This window comes from Impatiens glandulifera, chromosome 1 (genome assembly GCF_907164915.1).
Source record: "Impatiens glandulifera chromosome 1, dImpGla2.1, whole genome shotgun sequence".
NCBI classification, from domain to species: domain Eukaryota; kingdom Viridiplantae; phylum Streptophyta; class Magnoliopsida; order Ericales; family Balsaminaceae; genus Impatiens; species Impatiens glandulifera.
The window spans coordinates 44973883-44995959 of NC_061862.1; the positions used below are offsets into that span (position 1 = coordinate 44973883).

General features: G+C 32.3%; 1 protein-coding gene across 1 annotated transcript; it reads left to right on the forward strand.

Annotated features, from left to right (window-relative positions):
- Window positions 1-15302: 15302 nt before the first annotated feature.
- On the forward strand, window positions 15303-16099 carry LOC124926459. Its single transcript, XM_047466691.1, has 3 exons — window positions 15303-15440; window positions 15521-15622; window positions 15719-16099. Exons 1-3 carry the CDS (start codon window positions 15303-15305, stop codon window positions 16097-16099), a joined length of 621 nt encoding a protein of 206 aa, XP_047322647.1.
- The last annotated feature ends 5978 nt before the right edge of the window (window positions 16100-22077 follow it).

Below are 22077 nucleotides of genomic sequence, written 5' to 3' on the forward strand. Positions count from 1 at the left end.
TTATACTCTCAAGCATTCAAATATTATCATGGCTGTCACTAACAAGCCCCCCCCCCCATGTTCAAAAATAAAGAGTACATTGACTAGAAGCTCCGCGTGCAAGTGTATTTGGCCTCACAAGACGATGACATGTGGTATGTTATCACTAATGGCCCGATAAAGATTGAAAAGTCAAGATGCGAGTGGACAAATGAAGATAAGACGAAGAACAACCTTGATCACTTGGCAAAAAACACCCTGTATGCGACTCTTGACAAGAACACGTTTGCAAAGATCAGAGCATGCTCCACCGCCAAGGAAATCTGGGAGAAGATGATCCAACTTAATGAGGGCAACGAACAAACTAGAGAGAACAAAGTCATGGTTGCTACTCAAAAGTTTGATAACATCAAGATGCATCCCGAGGAGACGGTGAAAGAATTTGACGAACGCTTCACCAACATTGTTAATGAACTTTCCCTTCTGAGAAAGGTCTATAGAAACAAAGAAATCATCATCAAGGAATTAAATGCTCTTCCCAGTGCTTGGGACATTATGGCAACTGTGATGAGGGAGTCTAGAAATCTCCACAAAATGGAGCTGCACAATCTTTTCACTAATCTAAAAGTCTACGAGTTTGAGATGAACTCGAGAAATGAGGAGTAGCCATCAACTTCTATCATCACTAAGGCCTTAGTGATTGCTGAAGAGCCCTCTTCATCAAAGACTGCTGAAGAGATCAACGAAGATGCAATGTCTTTACTTGTCAAGAAGTTTGGCAAATATATGAGGAATAATCATTCTAACTTATCTTTCAATAATAACTCTAATGACTCTAATACTAACATACAGTGTTTTAATTGTGATACTCTAGTTCACTATAAGTCCGAATTCCGAAAGCCAAAGAGAGACAACAAGAAGCCTGTTGATCAGATTCATGAGGAGGATCATAAAACATCCAAGCATAAGAAGGATTAGAAGATGCTGTTGGCAGAAGAGAGCAAAAGCAAGTGGGCCGAAAGCGTTTCGCACTTAGTTTTGTCCAGTGATAGTGATGATGAGAACATCAAATGCTCCATAGCAAATTATGAATACGAGGTATTTGATTTCAACTCTGATGAGTTTACCCGAGATGATCTAATTGCTACACTCAATGAAATGACCATTGAGTACAGAAAACTGTTAGACTTCTTTAATAAAATTATTTCAAAAAGCAAGTTTAATAGTTCAAGTTGTTTTTATCAAATCAATGAGGCTGATGTTTCAACAAATGAACTATTATCTAAGAATGAGAGCGTAAAGGAAACAATCAGAACTCTTTCTGCCGAAAACCAAAGATTGGAATATAAGTTAAATCTTGGACAAGATCTGAAGATGCGGTCAGACTGATGATCAGTTAGCAAAGACCTGTTTGTTTAAAATTCGGTTTGGGATTCGACAATACAAATCTAGATAAATCCAACAAAATGTTGACTTCTGATAAATGCAAACTTTAATCTTTAAGCTTTGTCAAAGGAACGTCATCCAACACAGAATCCAATCCAAGTTGTGTTGATTTAACTTCAAAGGATGAGATGACTAATATAAAGCCAACTTCAAACTGGCTGAAACCTGAGAGAATGATAGTCAATTGGTATGGCAAGGAAAAACTTGATAGAAAGTCAAGAAATATTTACCAAAAATCATCTTTTGAAGTTAAAGAATCATCAACAGATAGTAAGAGATGTTCCAAATTTACCATACACGCACACAATGGGAAATCCATAAGCATAATTAAGCTATGAATTCCCAAGGGACTAATAAGCCACAGACCCAAAGAAAAATGGGTACCAGATTTGCTATTGTCTATGAATGCAGATAAAATAAGACTGCAACATGGAAGATTATGCACGACATCTGGACAGCCGCCTGCTGACAAACATTGCATATGAAGACAACAAATATAAAGTGACTAACATCCCCACGAAGCCACTTCCCGAGTCTAAGTATTCTTACCTTAGAAATATTTTAGGATTGTTAGATTATAATAATGCCTAAACTAATTTAATTATAAACTCCCCTGGTTTTGATAATTTAGTTTAAATAATCAAAAATGGAGAAATTGTTAGATTAAATTATCTAATTAACTTAGGATAATTAGACAACGATTATAAAACTACCAGGTTTTGAATATTTATTTTAAATAATCAAAAAGGGAGAAATTGTTAGATTATAATTTATGAAATGTTTTTGATAATGAATGGATAAAACTAAGTTCAATTATATATATATATGTTAAATTATATATATATATATATATATATATAATTGTTAAGTCATATCAAGTATATATAAATATATTTAAAGATAACAATAAGGTGTTGTAGTGCAATGGTAAGTACTCTCGTCTGTCACACGGGTGACCAAGGTTTGAATCTCACCAACTGCAAATAATAATTGAAGTTTTATTATTTCAGGGAAGCGTCCAGTTAAATTTCTGAAAAGCGTGCCCGACTTGGGTGGATTCCAAAATACCGAAATTGCCACGTAAACGCAACTGGACGTGCTCTTTGACAAAATATTGATCTCAATATAAAACGACTGGTATTTTGTTCAAGTATGATATTATGTTCAAGACCAGTATTATTTCTATATTTGAACAAGCAACCGTTTCCAGTATTTTTTTGGGGGGAAAACGACTTAGCGTCATTTTATTAAAAATTCCCAAAAATAGGGAAAAAAAACCACGAGTTTAAGAGATCATTCTAGACAGGCCTAGAATGATTTTGAAGTCGTAACATTCTGAGTAAAAGCTAAAAAGCTAAAAACGTAAATGAATTATCTAATTAAAATGCTTTTAATTCTAGTGAGTTTAAAAAACGGTAAATTTCAGTTCCTACAAATATTCCAGTTTTGCTTCGTGCTTGGAATTCTTTTTCACGTTTCCGCGAGGGCGCTGCAATCCGATACAATATCTTTCCATAACTCTTCAACGCTCCTACGGGTTCTGTCATATACCCTTGCATTCCGTTCTTGCCAAATGTTATACACCACTACTACAAAGCCGCACTTGAACACGCTTGTTGCAAATCTATTTCCCTTGGCTTTGAGTAGTGCTGCATCTTTGATTTCATTCCATTCGCTCGGGAAACTGATCAGCTCTAGGCTTTTATAGAATCTGTTCCAAAACTGTGAAGCAATACAACAGCTCCTGAATAGGTGATCTATGGTTTCTTCATTTCCTCTACATAGAAGATAGTTCGTGTCCGGGATGCTCATATACTTGTTGATACGTTCACGAGTGTTGAGTATTTCTCAGAAAGCGAGCCATAAGATGAACTGGTGTCTAGAGATAATCTTCGTTGACCATACAAGAGGAGCACATTCTAATTTCTGTGCTTTTTCCCGGGTAACCTACCATATTTTCTTCGATACCAGCTTCCCATTGTCTTCAACTTTCCATTCATGAATATCCGGTCTGTCGTGTAGTTGTATGTTACTTATATGATCAAGTATCCTCTGTCCTTCTAGATTTCTTCTCAAGAGTGAGTACCAATTTCCGTCTTTAATGTCTTTGATTTTCGCTTCTGTGTAGTCCCTTCTGATGCGGGTATTTTGAAACTCCTCCTTGTGGATGATAGACTGGTTTTCGAACTAGGGGTCGTGCTAGAATAGAATGCCTTTCCCATTCCCTAGTCGGATGTCATAAAGATCTACAATATCGTTTCTTAGTTTAAGAATATTTTTTACAGACCAGTTCATACCTTCATGAATTTTGCAGGTCCATATGCTGGTTTCGTATTTCATAAACCTCGTATGCACTCATTTAATCCATAGTGACTCCTGATTGCGCTCTAAAGCCCACAGATGCTTGAAGGTGAGAGACTTATTCCACTCGATACAGTTCTTCAAGCCGATGCCTCCTTCGTCCTTCGGTTTGCAAAGAGCGGTCCATTTGACTTTTTTCCTCCGCTTCCGCTACTGCCCCAGATAAAGTTCCTCATCAGTGTATCGAGCTCCTTCATTACCTTCTTCGGAATGACAATTTACTGCGCCCAGTAGCCAACTATGTCCATGACCACTGTTATGATAAGTTCGATCCTCCCTACATAAGAAAGTTTTTTCGCTGCCCAGCCATATATCATATTTTTTACCTTTTCAATCAGCAGCTTGCAATGTGAGATCTCGATCTGCTTCACGGTTAACGGAATTCCTAAGTACCTTACATGAAAACTTCCTTTCTTGATGCCCGTGATGTTGAAGATGTCCTGCTTTGTTTCGTCATTTACGCCTCCAAAAAATTCCACACTTTTGCTTTCATTAATAGTTAATCCTGTAACCTCATAAAAGAACGTTAGTGAAACCCTAATAGTTTTAATGGAATCAATGTCTTCGTGCGCTAGAATGAACAAATCGTCAGCAAAGCATAAATGAGTTACCTCCTCTATCTCATAGAATGGGTGAAAGATGTATGGACGATTCTTTCGGAACATCGTGAAGATGCTCTCAAAGACCGCTATGATAGCTACGAAAAGGTAAGAAGAGAGGGGGTCCTCTTGCCTTACCCTGTTTTCACCCTTAAAAAATAGCCTCTGTGGACTCCATTGACACTAACAACAAAGCAGGATGATGAAACGCACTACATAATCCAATCAATAAAAATTATAGGAAAAAAAGATACAACCAGAAAGTCTTGAATGGCTTCTCATCTAACAAAGTCGAAAGCTTTCTTGATATCTATTTTGAAAGCCACTCTCGGGGATATTTTCTTATTCCTGTAGCCTTTTAAAAGGCTCTGCATGAGAAAAATATTATGAGAGATTGTCCTACCGGGGATGAATGCAGATCGGTTAAGATTTATAATTTTTCCTATGACATTTTTAAATCGTTTAGAAATAATTTTTGAAATAATTTTATAAATCACATTGCAGTAGGAAATTGGTCTGAAATCTTGTACTTTCTCGGGTACCACAGTTTTGGGGATCAAGGTTAAGACCTCTATATTCCATTGCTTTAACATTTTCCTGTTCTTGAAAAACTTCAGAACCCCATCTGTAACGTCTTTACCCACAACCGATCAATTGTCTTTGAAGAACTGTGCATTAAACCCATCAGGACCCGTGCTTTTATTCCCATCAATACTAAACAGAGCTTCTTTAACCTCAACCCTCGTGACCACCCTTATCAACTCGCGACTATCTTCTGCAGAAATTTTCCTATCAATAATCTGATACAAGGTATTCAGGTGACTTTGATGCTGCTTTCTTGTACCCATAAACTGCTTATAGAAATCGATAGCCAAATCTTGTACACCCTTTTGACCCTGAACATATTCACCATCATCATTCTTCAGCTTGTATACATTGTTTCTCATGTTTCTAGCCTTGAATTTTCTATAGAAGAAAGCCGTGTTTTTGTCACACAACGAGAACCAGCTCTGTCTTGATTTCTGTCTAATAAAATTCAAATCAAGAAGACTCAGCTTCCTGAAATTTTCAAGCGCATCCCTTTCTGTTTCATTGAGTTGTTCATCATTATCATCCCTTAATAACATTTTCTGAACTTCTTCCATTTCTTCTCTAGCAGCCAGAACTCTATTGGAGATATTGCTGAACTTCTTCTTGTCAAAGCTTTGGAGATGATTCTTCAAGAGTTTAAGCTTCTCAGAAACCCTGTACATGTTGGATCCCCTGACATCTGTAGACCATACGCTTTCGAGAATACCCTTGAATTTATCGTTTTCCATCCAGAAATTGAAAATTGTAAAGGGTCTTTTGAACCTTTCTTCCTTTTCCCAGAACAATTTAATCGGGTAGTGATCAGATATATCCGGATTCAGAACATGAAGTTGACTTCTCGGAAATTGGTTAATCCAGTTCTCATTTACCAGATATCTGTCAATTATACTTCTTCTAATTTTCTCATTCCCTCTCGTAGAAGACCAAGTGAAGAAATTCCCAGAATTTGTAGGCTCGATACAACCCATATCTCTGATACAGTCATTAAAGTCAATCATATCACGAGTTATTTCAGATTCCGGACTACGATCAGATTCGTTTCTGGTTACGTTGTAATCACCAAGGACAACCCAAGATTTATCACTACCGATCCAATTTCTAAGACAATTCCAGAGGAGTCTTCTATCAGTGCTTGAGTTGCTAGCATAAACAATAGCAAGATTAAACAAGATTCCTGTGATTTTGTCTTTAACCTCCACCAGGATTTCTTGATCATTCAAAAAGAGAGCCCTGACCTCAGCAACTTTGTTATCCCAGATAACCCAGATTCTTCCCGTTTTATCATTAGAGTTGTGAATGATTTCCCAACTGCTATCAATACACAGCTTGCTAACCTTCTCAACGTTCCGGCTTTTGACGTTTGTCTCAAGAATACCCATAATAGTGATCTTTTGGTTCTCAATGATCCTCCTGATTTCTTTACATTTCAGAGGGTCATTGAGTCCCCTTATATTCCATGTCACTATATTCATGAATGAATATAAGTGTTGGGTTCCTAACTTTATAGACTGTCCTGGACCTCTTCATCAGAGAAATCGTAAGCATCACTTGTCTCACTATCCTCAATGGCTACAACTTGATTACATGGAATACTATTTACATTGAGTGGGGATTGTCTCACATAGATCTCATCTTCTCCCGTTATAGAGTCGGTGGCTTCTGGATCCAGGATCTTTCTATTTTGTCTTCGCTATTCAGCTTGTTCTTCTTTAGTAGGTATTTTCTGACTTTGAACCTCTTCACTACTGGATTCATGTCTGTTATCGATTTTAATTCGTCCTACTTCAGAACCAAGGCTCACTGCCTTATTCAAGACCAAATTGTCTTCTTCTGCACTTGATCTTTTAATTTCATAAAACCCAAGATTTTCCAGTTCATTCTCAAGAGCTTCTTTATTGCTTGTTGGTTTTTCAATATTTTTTTGTCTAGGATTTTCTTGTTCATTATCTCGAAAGGTGGCTTTGAGCCCATGGATCGGGTCATTTCGAATTCTGATGACATTGCTTTTTTGGTTGCTGCTTGCATTCCTAGAATTGTGAAGAGTGAACTCACGATCTATTGGAGTGCCATCAGACTCAATTTTGTTTGTTTCATATGGGCCAAGTATTCCCCGTCCCATAGATCTTTGAATTCTAGAAACTTTAGAACCAGAACATTTTTCATCAGGACCGGTAGTAGCAAGTCCGATAGCTTGAGTAGTATCCAAATTAGCAAGTCCAGGACCAGTCTTAACATGGTCAATATGGCTAGGTACGATAGAATTATGAGAAGCTCTATGACTGGTGTGGCTATGTCCAGCTTTATCAGGACCGATATCCTGACCAGGATCGACGTTTTGAACAGGACCTATTATTGAGAAAACAGAATCCCTAGGACCGGTGCCCTAAACATGACCGATAGGATCAGCGTTAGCAGGGCCAACTTGTACCCTTACCCACTTCATTCTTTTTCCTATTTTCTTCCTTACCTTTATCTATTCTTGCTTTTGGTTGCCCATCCTATCATTATCAGTGTGTTCATTGATGTTAAGTTCAGACCTGTTCACATTTCTCTCAACCTGAGCCTGGTTAGACTCATTGATACCGCCTTCCTGGGCATTGTTATTGGCCTTCAATTTTAGATTATTATTGACTGGACATTTATTCGTAGCATGTGTGAAAGTGTTACACCATATACATCGATTTGGTTTCCATTCGTATTGTACTCCAATGTCAAATATATTTCTCAGTCTATCTTTAAGTTCAAGCTTAATTGGAAGAGAGCTACTTGGATGGATTTCGACACTAACTCTGGCCACAGATGCACGCTCGTAGCCTTCCATTACTGGGTCAAACATAAGTGGTTTTCCTATAATGCTTGAAATAAAGGCCAGGCCCTTTGGATTGTACAGGTGTGGTGGAACATTCTTGAGATTCACTCATATTTGTTCAAGTTCAGGTGGTCTATGATTAGTATTAAGTTCATCGCTCCACTTGTACAACTTGAATCTTTTTCCTTTGATAAAGGTATATTCGCTCTCTATGATCGGCTTTATTTCTCTTCCATTCCCGAAGGATAGAAAGTAGAATCCGTGATAATTGATTGTGATCCTCTCCAGACTAGAGGATTCCCACTGACCCATCAACGTTCTTTTAACCTCAACAAATGGTGCATTCATGTTGCCCATAAAGTGACCAACTATGACAAACTCCCATGCCTTTACGCATTTTTCTTCAAATTCTGATGGGAGCTCAAACCGGTGCGGATGATCAAGTGTAATTACCGTTGGGTATAAGGTGTCTATCTTGAATTTTCCCTTTTCTGGATCGTTCATGGCATTTCCATTCCACACATTTCCTTCTTGCCAGGTTTTGTTTGGGTTGCTCATGATTGTATACACCTTTATTTTATTACATTTAGAAATTTTCTTCATGGCGTCAACCGTCCACTTAATCACTTCATCATATTGGTCTTTGTTGAAGAGATTCCAATTATTTAGATAGTGACTGTTGAACTAAGCATTCAATTGATCATTTCTTTCATGGGGCATCATAATCTCTTGTTTATTAACTTGGTAAAATAGCTTCTTCATCTGGTTTCTCAGTCCTGTCAAATTTGCTATTTCGTTTTTCCTCATTGACCACGTTGGACAAGTAGTAGGATCCTTGTTATCAGCCTGAGTATTTTCTTTGTCAGGAATTGCAGTAGTAGGAGGAGCTGAGGAGATGAGTATTTCAAGGTTGCTATCTTTCCTGACTTGTTTGTTCTTTTCGGCCCATCTAACCCTCGTATTTCCCACAAAATCGTTGCCTTCAATTGTACTAATCTTCTTTAGAATATCCCCGTCAGTACTCTTCTCTTGTGTGCTAGTTTTCCTCTTTTGAATGCTATCAATTGGAATTTCAGGATCTAGATTAACGAGTTGAGAAAACGCACCCATGTTCAATATCTTAGTGTTAGCCTCGGGTGTCATAGTTTCCTTGGGATTTACTTCAGCATTTTTCTTAGAACTTGAGTTATTTGCCTTCATGTTTTTTATTTCTTTGATTTTAGATCCATTCTTACCCTTCTTAGTTGTTTTATAATTATTCGATCGTGTTACTTGACCGATCCTTTCAATTTCAGGACTTGTTTTGGAAGAACTATGCCCCTTTGCTTTTAGTTTGATCTTTGCTGCTGACATCTTCTTCATGGACTTATGATATTCAAGGTCACATATTATTGTCTCATCATAGTCGATGCTATCATCTGATTCCAAATCAACATCCATGTTTTGGTTCTTTTGATTCGATTGGTGGCTTATAGCTTTGATTGTAGAGTTATCATCTTGTCGATTAGGACCGGAAGATGCAGCAATTGTATGACTAGAAATGTAAGTAGCACCAGGGCTTATGTGAGCAACAAAATTATCTTTTTCAAACCCAGCCAAGCAAAAACCGTTGGCTAACCCCTTATTAGACTCAGTTAAGCGAAAACCGTTGGCTAACCCCTTATCAGACTCAACCAAGTGAAAACCGTTGGTTAATTCTTCCAATTTCATACATTCTTCACCTCTTATACACTAACTTATATTCTGACCCAACTTATTTGTAGCTCCCATGAGATTCATACCCAGACCCAGATTTTCAAAAAGATTGTCATTCATGGTTCCATCAACCAACGAATCAATATAATTCTCAGCCAAGCTTTCACCATTGACTCTATCAATCAAGTGCAGTTCATCATCCCTTAGATCTATTTTCTTAAGCTTTTGTGATTTAGCTGAATTTATTTCCATGATCAGCTCCAACTCAGATCCAATTTCTTCAGTGTTTCCAGATTCTGTTAGATTATGTCCTTCAACAATTTTAGCTAGATGTGTAGGTTGTTTAGAAGATCTTGCAATTTTAGCCTCAGTTTCAAAATCCTGGGCGCATTTAGTATATTATGTCCAACCTTTTTCTAGCATAGTCCATAGTCTGGTTGTCTGACTTTTCATCTAATCCTTAGTAGGGCAGGTAAACTTAACATTTTGATCATCAATAGAATCCAAGACTCTCAGTTTTACAAGATTTCCCATTGCAGAAAAAGATTATGAAATTATGTCATTCTTTGGACCCAATGGACTCTAAGCAGCTGATATCTCCAACTCTGTAGAGGCAATTTCAATATGACCCATTTTGCCCAGTTCAACATCCTCTCTAGTAGGACCGGTAAACTATGTTTTCTGATCTTTCTCTGTAACTGAATAACCCAAACTGTCATGTTTTCCTGTTTCTAAAACTAATCTCAACCTTGTAATATTCTTTGAACCTACTAATTCTCAACCAGCAGTCTTATTCAGCCCTATCATATTTACCTAAATAAGAACCCCAATATCAACTTCAGTAGAATCATTCAAAACAGACATAAATCTCAGCTTAACGTTTTTACCCAATGTAGAAACAAAACCCAACATTGAGCTTTCAATAGGATCCGATAAACCTGTACAATTTATGTCATTTTCCTGCATTACCTTAGAGCCATTTTGATAGATTATTTCCAACTTTGGGACCGAATTTTTAGCACAAACAACCCGATTGTCATCAGTTTCATCCAGGCAAGATTTCAAATCCAATTTCCCAATAGAATGACCGGTCAGGTCTAGGGTACCAACTAGAGACCCTAACGGTCCTTTTTGTGCAGCAATTCCAATAACAACAGATATTTCTGGAATTAAAGTCCTATCATTTCTATATGCAGTACTATCTTTTCCTATCAATTTAGTCCTATCATTTCTATTATGAACATGCATATCATTACAGTATGAATCCCCAATAGAACTATTCTCATATAATTCATCAGCATGTGGAAAAGAACACATACCCGATGATGTATTTGGCATAGAATCAATAGGCGCATCTTTTCCATTTTTTAAAACTTCATCCATGATTTCTGGCTTCTGCTTCTTGGGATTGTTAAGAGACCTGTGAGTTCGTCTATCAGACCTAGCCTTGTTGCTTGTCGATGGCCCTTTCAGCACCTTCTTAGGATCATTAGGGAGGACTTGAAGGTCGCCCCTTGCCCGAGTAACAACATTAGACGGGCGTGTACCAGTCATTGGAAAGATCAAGCGCAAACTGCCTAATCTTCAAAGGAGCCACAGAACAGAAGTCAGCTTTAACCGTTTCAAGTACTTGTTTCTATTTTTGAGCAAGCTTCTATCATTGGTAGTCTATCATAGTAGTTGAGATAAACATACTTTAGACTGTCACCTACCAAAGTATTTCAAACTTTATGAGATGTACGTTTCGATTCCATTAACGAATATTTAACACATTATCATCTAGTACAGACAAGATCAAAAGAGCATATTCTCTAATGTACTATCATAGCACTCATCGAATAGAAGAAGGACAAGTGTCCATTGAAGAAGATATGATCGTTGCTGTGCATTGGAGATATAAGAAGATTAAAGGGAAAACAGACACAAGACTTGGCTTTCGGGGCTCTCCTGAAATTAAAATACTCTCTCTCTAAGAATATATATTCAAGATTTTTCCTTAGCATATTTCTGTGAGAGATTGTTTATACCTAAAATCATTGTATCACTTTTCTATATTGTGAGTTCTTTGTAAGTTGATAGAGTGTCTATCAACAAGTGTTGTGTGTACTAGGAGTTTGGAAACAGGTAGTGTTTAAGACCTGGTGTTTGACTGGATTTGTGTATATGTGTTATTCAAATAAAATCTTCTAGTGGAATTTTTCTCAAGGTTGAGAAGAAGGAGTGACGTAGAAGAGTTTTTCTGAACATCCATAAACAAACTTTGTGTCTTGTGTTATTTACTTTCTATATTTTCTAACCCTTTATCTGTCGCTTCAAGTCGAAACAAACACTTACGCACTTGATTCCGTTCAAAAGTTTGTAATAATTTATGAATAATATAAACCGATATTAACTTCTAATATATTTAATATAAAACGAAGTATATATATATATACTACTCCAAAACTAAATAACAATACTAAATAAGATACTGTTTAAAGAATATTTAATGTTAGAGCACACTACCAATTATGGAATCAAAGACACTTTTTTCATAATTTTCTTAGTATAATTATATGAAAGGAATTTATATATTTTTCTTATTACAATTATACGAGAAAAAAAAAATCGTTAACATAGATTTAAATTTAATGTAAAAAAACATACAATTTATGAAAATTAAATTAAGGGTCAATATAGTTAACATATCTATTTAATTCTTAAATTCTTACTAATTTAAAATAGTCTGACCATTTAATAAACTCGTAAACCAGTTAAATATTTACGATCTTAAATTTCTGATTAAAAATTCTACGAGTTTATAAATAATTTAATTTTTTGAATTTATACAATTTTACATAAATAAGGTGAATTGATATTTATATATTCAAACACAAATACTATTTATTCAAATAAGTAAATTTATGTAATTGAATTTGTAATTATAATTTATTTTTAATGTAAAAAATATATTATTATATTTAATATTGTATTAAAATTTGTAACAAAAATAAATTAAAAAAGTTAAAAAGTTAAATGAAAATAATATTTCTTTACTAGCAAAAATAATCTAAAATTTATTCTGCCCGTATCTATATAAATAATACTAATAATATTGACTTAGAATTTCTAGGGTTGGCTGCTTATAAATAGTGGGTTAATGTTAAAGTACGATTATAACAATCTTAATTTCTGAACCATTCAAAATTCTTCCATTTTTTTTACACCAATTATGGTATCAAGGTCACACTCTTCCATGTTTTTCTTAGTTGTTAAAATAATTTGAGAGAGAATAAATTTGAATTATTTAACTCTTAAAAGAATTACATTTAAGCCTTAAATAATTTTAATTTGAGGTAAACTTGATTTTTTAAGAAAATTCGGAAATTAAATTGACTTACAAATTGGTTACGGAAGGGAAACTCTGTTTTGGTATGATCCATTGTTTGAAAACTAGTTAATTATCCTTAAAAAGGAGTTTGGGCTGACTCGAATAAGAAGAGATCATGCATCTACAATACAATACGCGATGTTAGAGACGGAGAATACAATACGCGAGGTTAGAGACGGAGAATGGAACAACTTTCTGAGGAGAATTCTAGAAGGTAAAAGGATCATTGACTTTATTAGAATATGCAATTCCATGATCGAAGGGACTCTCGGGAATGGAAGATAGAAAGTGAAGGAAAATTTATTTCGAAACTTGCTTGGGATATTGTTTAAACTAGAGTAGAAACAACTACGTGGTTTAATTTTTTATTGGGAAAATAACTTTGTGTCATTTCATTAAAAAATTCAAAAGTGGAAGAAATGGTCAAAATCAAAGCTAGACAATCATTAACTTTGATTACATGATGACAAACAACGACTATAGAGTATCTGATTGAAAACAAACAAACAAACAAAGATTACAGTAACAAACAATAAAAGCATACAAAATACAGTTTTAAAATTTCGATTCTATTGTGAGCTTTCTCTTTGACTACTCTTACTCTAAATTATAATCCCAACTTGCATTCCTTAAAACTCAATATGCATTTCTCGAATTCCAGTGATTATATTCACGTCTCATCATCACTTCTTTGGCTCTAGGCTTTAACATGATACATGAAAATGAAAGGCCTAGATGCATCTCATTTACTAAAAGATCCTCGTATCAGTAACCTGCCAAGGTATAAACTAATCTCCAAACTCACTTCTTATGCATAGTCCTCTATAGGTGCTTAACACATTCCCTTTCCCTGTTTCTTACCCTAAAAATATAGATATTTGATCATTAAATTTGTAAGATTCTCACTAAAATCTTGTCCAATATAGATAAAAAAATAACATACTTTCATATAAAAGAGATGTTTTCAAATATTATCCCAAGATATGAAATTGAGTAACTATTTATTATAATGTGTATAAGTATATTTTTTTTTTATTAGTTACTCTATTGTGAATATCATTGTCATGAAAAAAAATATATAATTTGACATTATTGTCTTAACTTAATCAAATTTGTTAAAATTAAACTATCATTATAAACAAGAAGATTGTTGTTTCTGATAGTTGAGTTACTTATAGTTGAGTTGACTATGAAGTTTACAAGTGTTTTATATTTAACAATATTATTTGTGTTTAGTGGTTTTTTGTTTTTGTTTTTACTTTAAGTTTTTTTCCCTTAATTACTTGCCTTTTTTCCTTTAAGTTGTGACTTCCTTAATTGTATGTTTTCATTACTATGTTCTACTTATACTTTTAAAGTTTTGATGCTTTAGGCTATACTTGGTGTTAATTTTATAATTCATATTTGTTGAACAAATTATCAACCAAAATGAGTAGACATGCTAAAAGACGACAAGAATTAAGCAATAATGAAAATACTGAATCAGACCCGGTATGATTTTGTTATTTGTTACTTGGTTAGTATAGTTATTTGTGCTGGTTTTATTCTACAATTTGTTATAGGTTTAAGGCTGAAGAAATGTATGAAATTGCGGATAGAAAGGCAAAAGTGGCTGCAAAGAAGAAAGCCCCAATAACAAAACATTCCAAAATAGTAATATCTCCAAAACGACATAGACAACCACCCAGACAACCCCAAGCCACAAAACAATCACCGTCCCAAAAACCACCACCTGCCACAAAACCCTCAACAACTCAAAGCAAAAGAAATCTACCAAAGAAAAGGCCTAGTCCATCTAAAGAAGCTTCAACAACATTTCAACATGGTTTGGAATTTGTCTCTTCTGAAGTTGACCAGGTTGAAGCTAACTCAACAAATTGGTCAATACACGTTCCCTCATCCTGGAAAATACTGAATCAACTCAACACCAATCTAATATAGAAAGGGAAGAAGAAGATGATGACGACGATTCAATGGAATTACAACATCTTAGCCAGTCAACAAAGACATACCTTGAAATAGTTGGAGAGAAGTAAGTTGATAAATACAAGTTATATATATAGGACTTTATTTATAAATGTGTGTGTGGTTGCAGATTTTACCTGGATATCCTGAAAAACATACATCGAATCATCACAGGCTATTGGATGGGGCCATATATGAACTGGAATCAAGTTCCAGAAGACATTAACATCATGTGGTGAGAACAATTCACAGTAAGTTTAATTATATTTACTATAATTAATTTTCAGTAGCGAGTATTTGTCCTTGTACAACTTTGTTTAAATTTCTATGTCTGTTTGTAGGAGTCATTTGAGTGGGATCCTACTAAAGAGGGGGATGTGAATAAACTATTCAAAAAGAAGGCTAGTGCAAAGATCAGAATTTTATGACTAGGGTTAACAAATCTTTGAAGAAGCCCTCACACATTACTTTAGAAGATTGGAATGATATGAGGCAAATTTTTGTTGAACCTAAGTATTCGCAAAAGTGCATAAAGATACAAGGAAATGGCAGGAAATACACAAAGGACGGTGGTGCAACATATTGTGGAGGTTCTATCCCGACTATTGAGCACCAAAGAAGATTGGTATTTCATTTATTTATTTTAGTTGTGTTTAGTTTGTTGAAATTAAGATTACTAACACCAGAATTTATATTTTACAATAGACAGAGGAACTTGGAAGGCCCGCAACCATTTATGAGACATTTGAAAAGACATTTAAAAAGAAAGATGGAACATGGAGTGGAAAAAGGATAGTAGAAGTTGTGGTATGTCTTATAAACTTCAACTACCTAATTTGTATGTCAATTTTAAATGTTGAGATTAATTTGTATACACATCTGACCATATTTTTTTTTATGTAGAATTCTTTCACTCAACTCAATCAAACTCAGGAATCTATGGATATGAATGAGAAAAAATCGGAAATGGAGTTGTGGATGGAGGCAGCGGGGAAATCCAAGAGTGATTGTGTATTTGGAATAGGATACATGGGTAGGAAACAAGTATTTCAGAATGGTCAAATCAGTACACAACTAAGTTTGGAGGTAAATACCCTCAAAGAAACGGTAAGTGCTTTGCAAATGCAAAATTCAGAGAAAGATAAAGAGAATGCAATTCATAAAGAAGAATATACACAACAACAAGAGAGAATTAAACTGTTAGAATCCAGTCAAGTTGAATTGGTTCAGGACAAAGTTCATCTTCAAAATGACGTAAAGTCTTTAGATGAAAAAAATGGATGAATTCATTAGATTATGGAAAGCATCGGGTCAACAAACGAGCCAAAACATTACACTCTAGATGGATTATAAAGAAGGTTAGTGATTTCAATCTTGTATTAGTTTATATGCTTCATTTATAAATGCAAGGTAAATGCTATTGAGTGGAGTTATAATCTGAATGTATGAAGTGTGTTGTAATAATAGTTTGATCATTTATGCTAATAGGTAGTTATAATTAGATAAATAAATAGATAGGTAAGAAAAATAATATAGACATTTAGTCAAATCATGTTTAATCCTGAATATTTTGAACATGTTTATTTGTAAAATACCTAGGCTTTGAAGTTGTTTAGTTTGCATAATATAAAAAAATTGAATTCTTGTCTAATGCTATTGGAGAATGCACCATGGGTGTGATTGGTCATTGGCTTCAAATGTTGTAAGAAAATCATTATATTTGATATGTTCAATAAATGAATTAGATACCAAATCTAATTAGTTAATTATTTTGTTAAATGTACACAGGTTTGTCTATTGGAAGTATATTTGGCAATGAATGTGGTGACCAATGGATGGGGTCCAACATAATGGAAGTATATTTGGCATGGTTTTTATTGTTTTTGAACTTAATTAGTACTTTTTCAATTTCTGGACATGGTTTATTATGTTTTTGAACTTAGAATTCCTTGATTTTTATTTGCAAATGTATTTTGCAAATTTGTAATGAATGATGCTTATTTTGGTTTGTCATTTGAATGGTTTCAATTATATTAGTATTATTAGGTATTGAAATAATGCACAAATGGTTGCAAAGAATTTGCAAATATAATGCAAATTTTAAAATTTTATTATTTTCAAATTTGGATATCGAATATTTCAAATAATGCAAATAAAATTGTTCAAGTAATTGGTAATAATATTGCAAAGTTATGAATAAAGATATTACAGTCATGGTTACTTGTGTCATTGCGAGAAGTGTTGCAAATTAATTCATTAGTATATTACAAAAGAAAATGTTACATTATATAGCTATATTGGGTATAGGTATTGCAAATATTATTGGACTAAAATTAAATAATTGTCAATATTATTACATTAAATAATTTAGTTTTATATTGCAAAGTTTATTGTTCTATTTTTATTATATAGTATTTATATAAGGTATTGCGAAAACTATTGCAGTTACAAATTTAGTTTTATATTGTAAAATTTATTACTCTGTTTTCATTAGAAATTCTTTATATAGAGTATTGCGAAAGATATTGCATTATGTATTTTAATTATAAATTGTAAAGTTTATTGTTTTATATTCTTTATACAGAGTATTATTGCAAAACCTATTGCATTACGTAGTTTAGTTATGTATTGCAATATTTATTGCTCATTTTACATTATATGTTTTTATTGCAAAAGCTATTGCATTCTAAAATTAAAAAAGGTATTGCAGTTTATTTTTATTATTTATAAATTATTCATGTTGTAATTTCTATTGCAAAATAGCTTATTTATTAGGAAGAAATGTATTACAAAACATAATGCTGTTTATATTAAGGGTATATTTTGCATTAAATTGTTATTACAAGTTTCCAATAGTGCAATTTGCAATGTTTATATGTAATTGCAAATTTAGTTGCGGAATATCTAGTTAATGCAAAAAAAAGGTGCTAAATCTCGTTTTTAATACAAAAATAGTTGTCAAGGCTTTTTTTCAAATCAAGTTTTTTTTTATAGTGACGGTGTAAACCTAACTAGGTTGAGCAAACAATGAGCTATAATTTATGTTATCATAGTGAGAGTGTACTCACAAAATGTTTAAGAACACTTGTTGTCCAATCGGATAGATTTACAATGTTATTCTAGTGAACGTTGGTAACAATATCTTTTATGCTTTGTTGGATAATTTATTTCTCGTTTAGAGGACCTCAGATTTTATTGATGGCGTATGTGTTTGGTTTGTATTTTTCGGTTTTATTCACTTTATAGCGGGTTATAAAATTTTCTTTTTCAGTTTTGTAATGCTTCTTTGTTTTTGATTAAAGTAGACTTTATTTTTCATATTTACATGAACAACTTTTCTTAATTTTTTTTATCTTTGTTCAAATCTAACTAGGGCTGCAAATGAGCCGAGTCGAGCTCGAATTTGCTTGAGCTCGAACTCGACTCGATTTAGTATTTATTAGCTCGACTCGAACTCGAGCTCGAACGAGTTTATAAATTTGAGTTCGAGCTTGACTCGACTATTTACCTATAAGCTCGGCTCGGCTCGAAAAGCTTGAACTGAAGCTCGAATTCAAGATCGAGTTCGAGCTCAAACTCAAGCTCAAACTCGAATTCAAGCTCGAATTCAAACTAAAATTTATTTTCAAAATGAAATATTAAACTTTCATACATATTCAACATTTAAAACATAATATTTAAAATTAAAAATATGAAAAAATTATAACTATTTAAAATTCCAAAATCATAATAATCCAAAAAGCATTCAACCACAATTACTAGTCAAAATGTAAAATATAAAATTCTAAAATTAAAGTACAATACTATATAAATTGTTTGAACATTCAATATATTAATATTTTTTAAGTCACGTTCTTCAAGCACAAGTACACTTACCTGCATTTAAGATTAAAAATAATTAATATAAAAAATACATGTTAAAAAAAATAACTAAAATTTAACTTACTTTAAGGTTTAAGGGAGATACGGACAAAAACAAATTCAACCTATTTTTTATTAAATATTATTATATATAATTAAATTATTTGGGTACAAATATAACAAGAATTTATTGACTTATTTATAGAAAGAATGTATTAATTTATTTATATATTACAATATATTATTAATATTATAAATTCATTTTTTCTCTCAACATATTATATATAAAATATACTAACCTTTTTTTATCTCTTCATACTATATACAAAATATATACTAACATTTTTTTTTATCTTTTATCTTTTATTATATATAATATATTAATATTTCAATATTATATATAATATAATATATTATTGTTTACCATAATAGTGTTTTTCTATATAGATTTATGATCAATATATATTAAAAATATTTTTCTATATAGATTTATGAACGCTATTAATATATATAATAGTGTTTTACCATATAGATCTATGAACAATTAATATATATAATAGTGTTTTTCCATATAGATCTATGAACGATCTATTTAAGCACAAATTTCTAATACAAAAAAATCAAAATTATTTAAAAGTATGAGCAATAACTATATTAGAAATGAAAATATATTTAAATTACTTGTAGATTTCTTGTGAATGAATGATAGAAATGGTGTAGATGAGATAACATAAAAAATGTATTAACCTATTATGAATGAGTGAAAGTAATGATGAAGACGAAAGAAGAAGAAATAGTGAAGAATGAAGAAGAAGAAATGGTGAAGATAGAGGAAGAACAAGAAGAAAGAAGAAATGGTGAAGATGAGGAAGAAAAAGAAGAAACAATGAAGACAGAAGAAAGTAGAAGAAAAAGAGATGAAGAGTCAGTTATGATTGATATATTAGAAATTAGGGTTTTGTTTTATGAAAATATAATATAATAATGTGGATTATGGGCCTTCTATATGGGCTTTGAAAATAGAGAAAAAAAAATTGTTTTAAATTTTAAGTTTTTTTTATATTAAATAAATAAATATATTATATATTATCAGGCTCGAAAAAGCTCGACAAGCCGTCGAGCAAGCATTATATGAGCTCGAGTTCGGCTCGAATATTAAACGAGTCGGCTCGAGCTCGGCTCGAACTCGATCAAAGTCAAACTTAAACCGAACTTTGATCGAGCGGCTCGCGAGCAGCTCACGAGCGGCTCGCGAGCAGCTCACGAGCGGCTTGACTCATTTGCAGCCCTAAATCTAACTAAAGTATTTGAGAGACATGCCAAACTTTCTCTATTATTCTATATCTTATATGTAAATTATTATTGGTTGTTTTAAATTTATTTATTTATAATAATATATTTATATGTGTTTATTTGAAATTTTACAATAATATTATATACATATTAATACATTACATGTTATTATTTAATAACACCTGTAAAATTGAGAAATTTCATTAAATTTATATTTGGGGTATTAAAAATTAGTACAATATTTTAACCATAAAATATTGTTATCACTTGTGGAACTTTACATAATTTTATATAATAATAGTTACACATTTTGCATTGAATCTTGTTTATTTTAATTTTAAGCAATTGAGAATATTCATTCTTCATTTTTGTATTGAAATAAACGATTATATCCATCATGCAAAGAGTTTTTTTTTATAGATATAATTAGTATATATATTCCTCCAAAAACTTATATTAAATTTGAAAAAGTTGTGAGAATTTAGTAAGTTCAACTCACAGAAAAGTTTGCTAACATGAATTTGAGTCCACTATAAAATAAGTTGTTTTTTTCAATATAATGAAACATAGTATTTTTCTAAATAATTAATAAAAATAAGGGTTGTACTATATATTTAAATTAATTGTTTTTACCTAATTCACATATTTGGGAGTGCACAAAAATATGACAATAATAAACAAAAAAAGGAAACCTACTGTCATAGAAATCACTTATGAGTGAAAGCTATACATATGCTCTTTTTGCAATATTTTCCAACATGCAAACCCAATATGTGATTTGGTTAATAAAGAAGATCAGAAAATTCATAAATGCCAGAAAGTAAAGATGCAGGAAAATGAAACAGAGATGCCTATAATCAAAGAACAAGAAACAGAAGATAAAGAAAATTTTGTATAAGAATAAAGCAATACGAAGAAGGAGGTGGAACCTCAACCTAATCATGTTGAAGGGATAGTTGAGGAATAAAAATCAAATCAAGTTGAAGTGGTTGCTGATGAAAATAGAGAGAAAAATACTCAGGCTAATCAAAAGAAAGAAGAGAATTTAAGGTTGATACAGAAGAATCCAAAGTTGCTAAGAATTCCAAAACTGAAGCTGAAGAAAATGAAGACAATGATCTCGAAATTCAAGTTGAGAACAAAAAGTGAAAAGTCTGGAAATCATGAAAAATAATTATTTTTATCAAATCAAAATGGGTTCATATAAAGAAAGAAATCAAAATGAGAATATATAATATTCATCAAGCTCTTCAGTTCATCTCATTTTCATTGCAAGAGGAAGGGTAAAGGGAAGAGGAAGAACAAGGGGAAAATGAAGACAATAGAAATAAAAATCTTAATTGAGATAATTAGAATTTGATATAGTTTGTAATTTTTGTTTATAATCTATAACTCTTGTATGTTTGATTGCTACTAACTAGGTTCTTTACGGTCGTTTGATTCATACTTTAAACATAACTAGAGTTTGTTTAACTTTAATTCTTAACCATCCTACTTTTAAGATTTTAATAAAATGTTTTTAACCATTTTCTTAAAAAAAATATATAAGATATAATTCATATAAAAAAAAAACATTACTGCGTTTTATATCAAAAACAAATATATATATATATATATATATATACTAATTTTCCAATATCTATATAAAAAAAATAATGTTGACTTAGAATTGTTAGGTTTGAGTGCCTATATATAGTGGGTTAATGTTAAATCAGAGCACCAATTATGGAATCAAAGACTTTTTTTCATAATATTCTTAGTATAATCATATGAAAGGGAATTTTTATATTTTTCTTATTACAATTATACGAGGAAACAAACCAAAAAGAGAATCGTTAACATAGAATTAAATTTAATGTAAAAAAAATACAATTTATGAAAATTAAATTAAGGGTCAATTTAGTTAACATATCTATTTAATTCTTAAAATTTTACTAATTTAAAATAGTCTAATCATTTAATAAACTCTTAAACCAGTTAAACAATTACTATTTTAAAATTTTTGATTAAAAATTCTACCTGTTTATAAATTATTTTAATTTTTTGAATTTATACAACTTTTACATAAACTAGCATTTAGCCCGTGCATTTGCACGAGTAATAATATA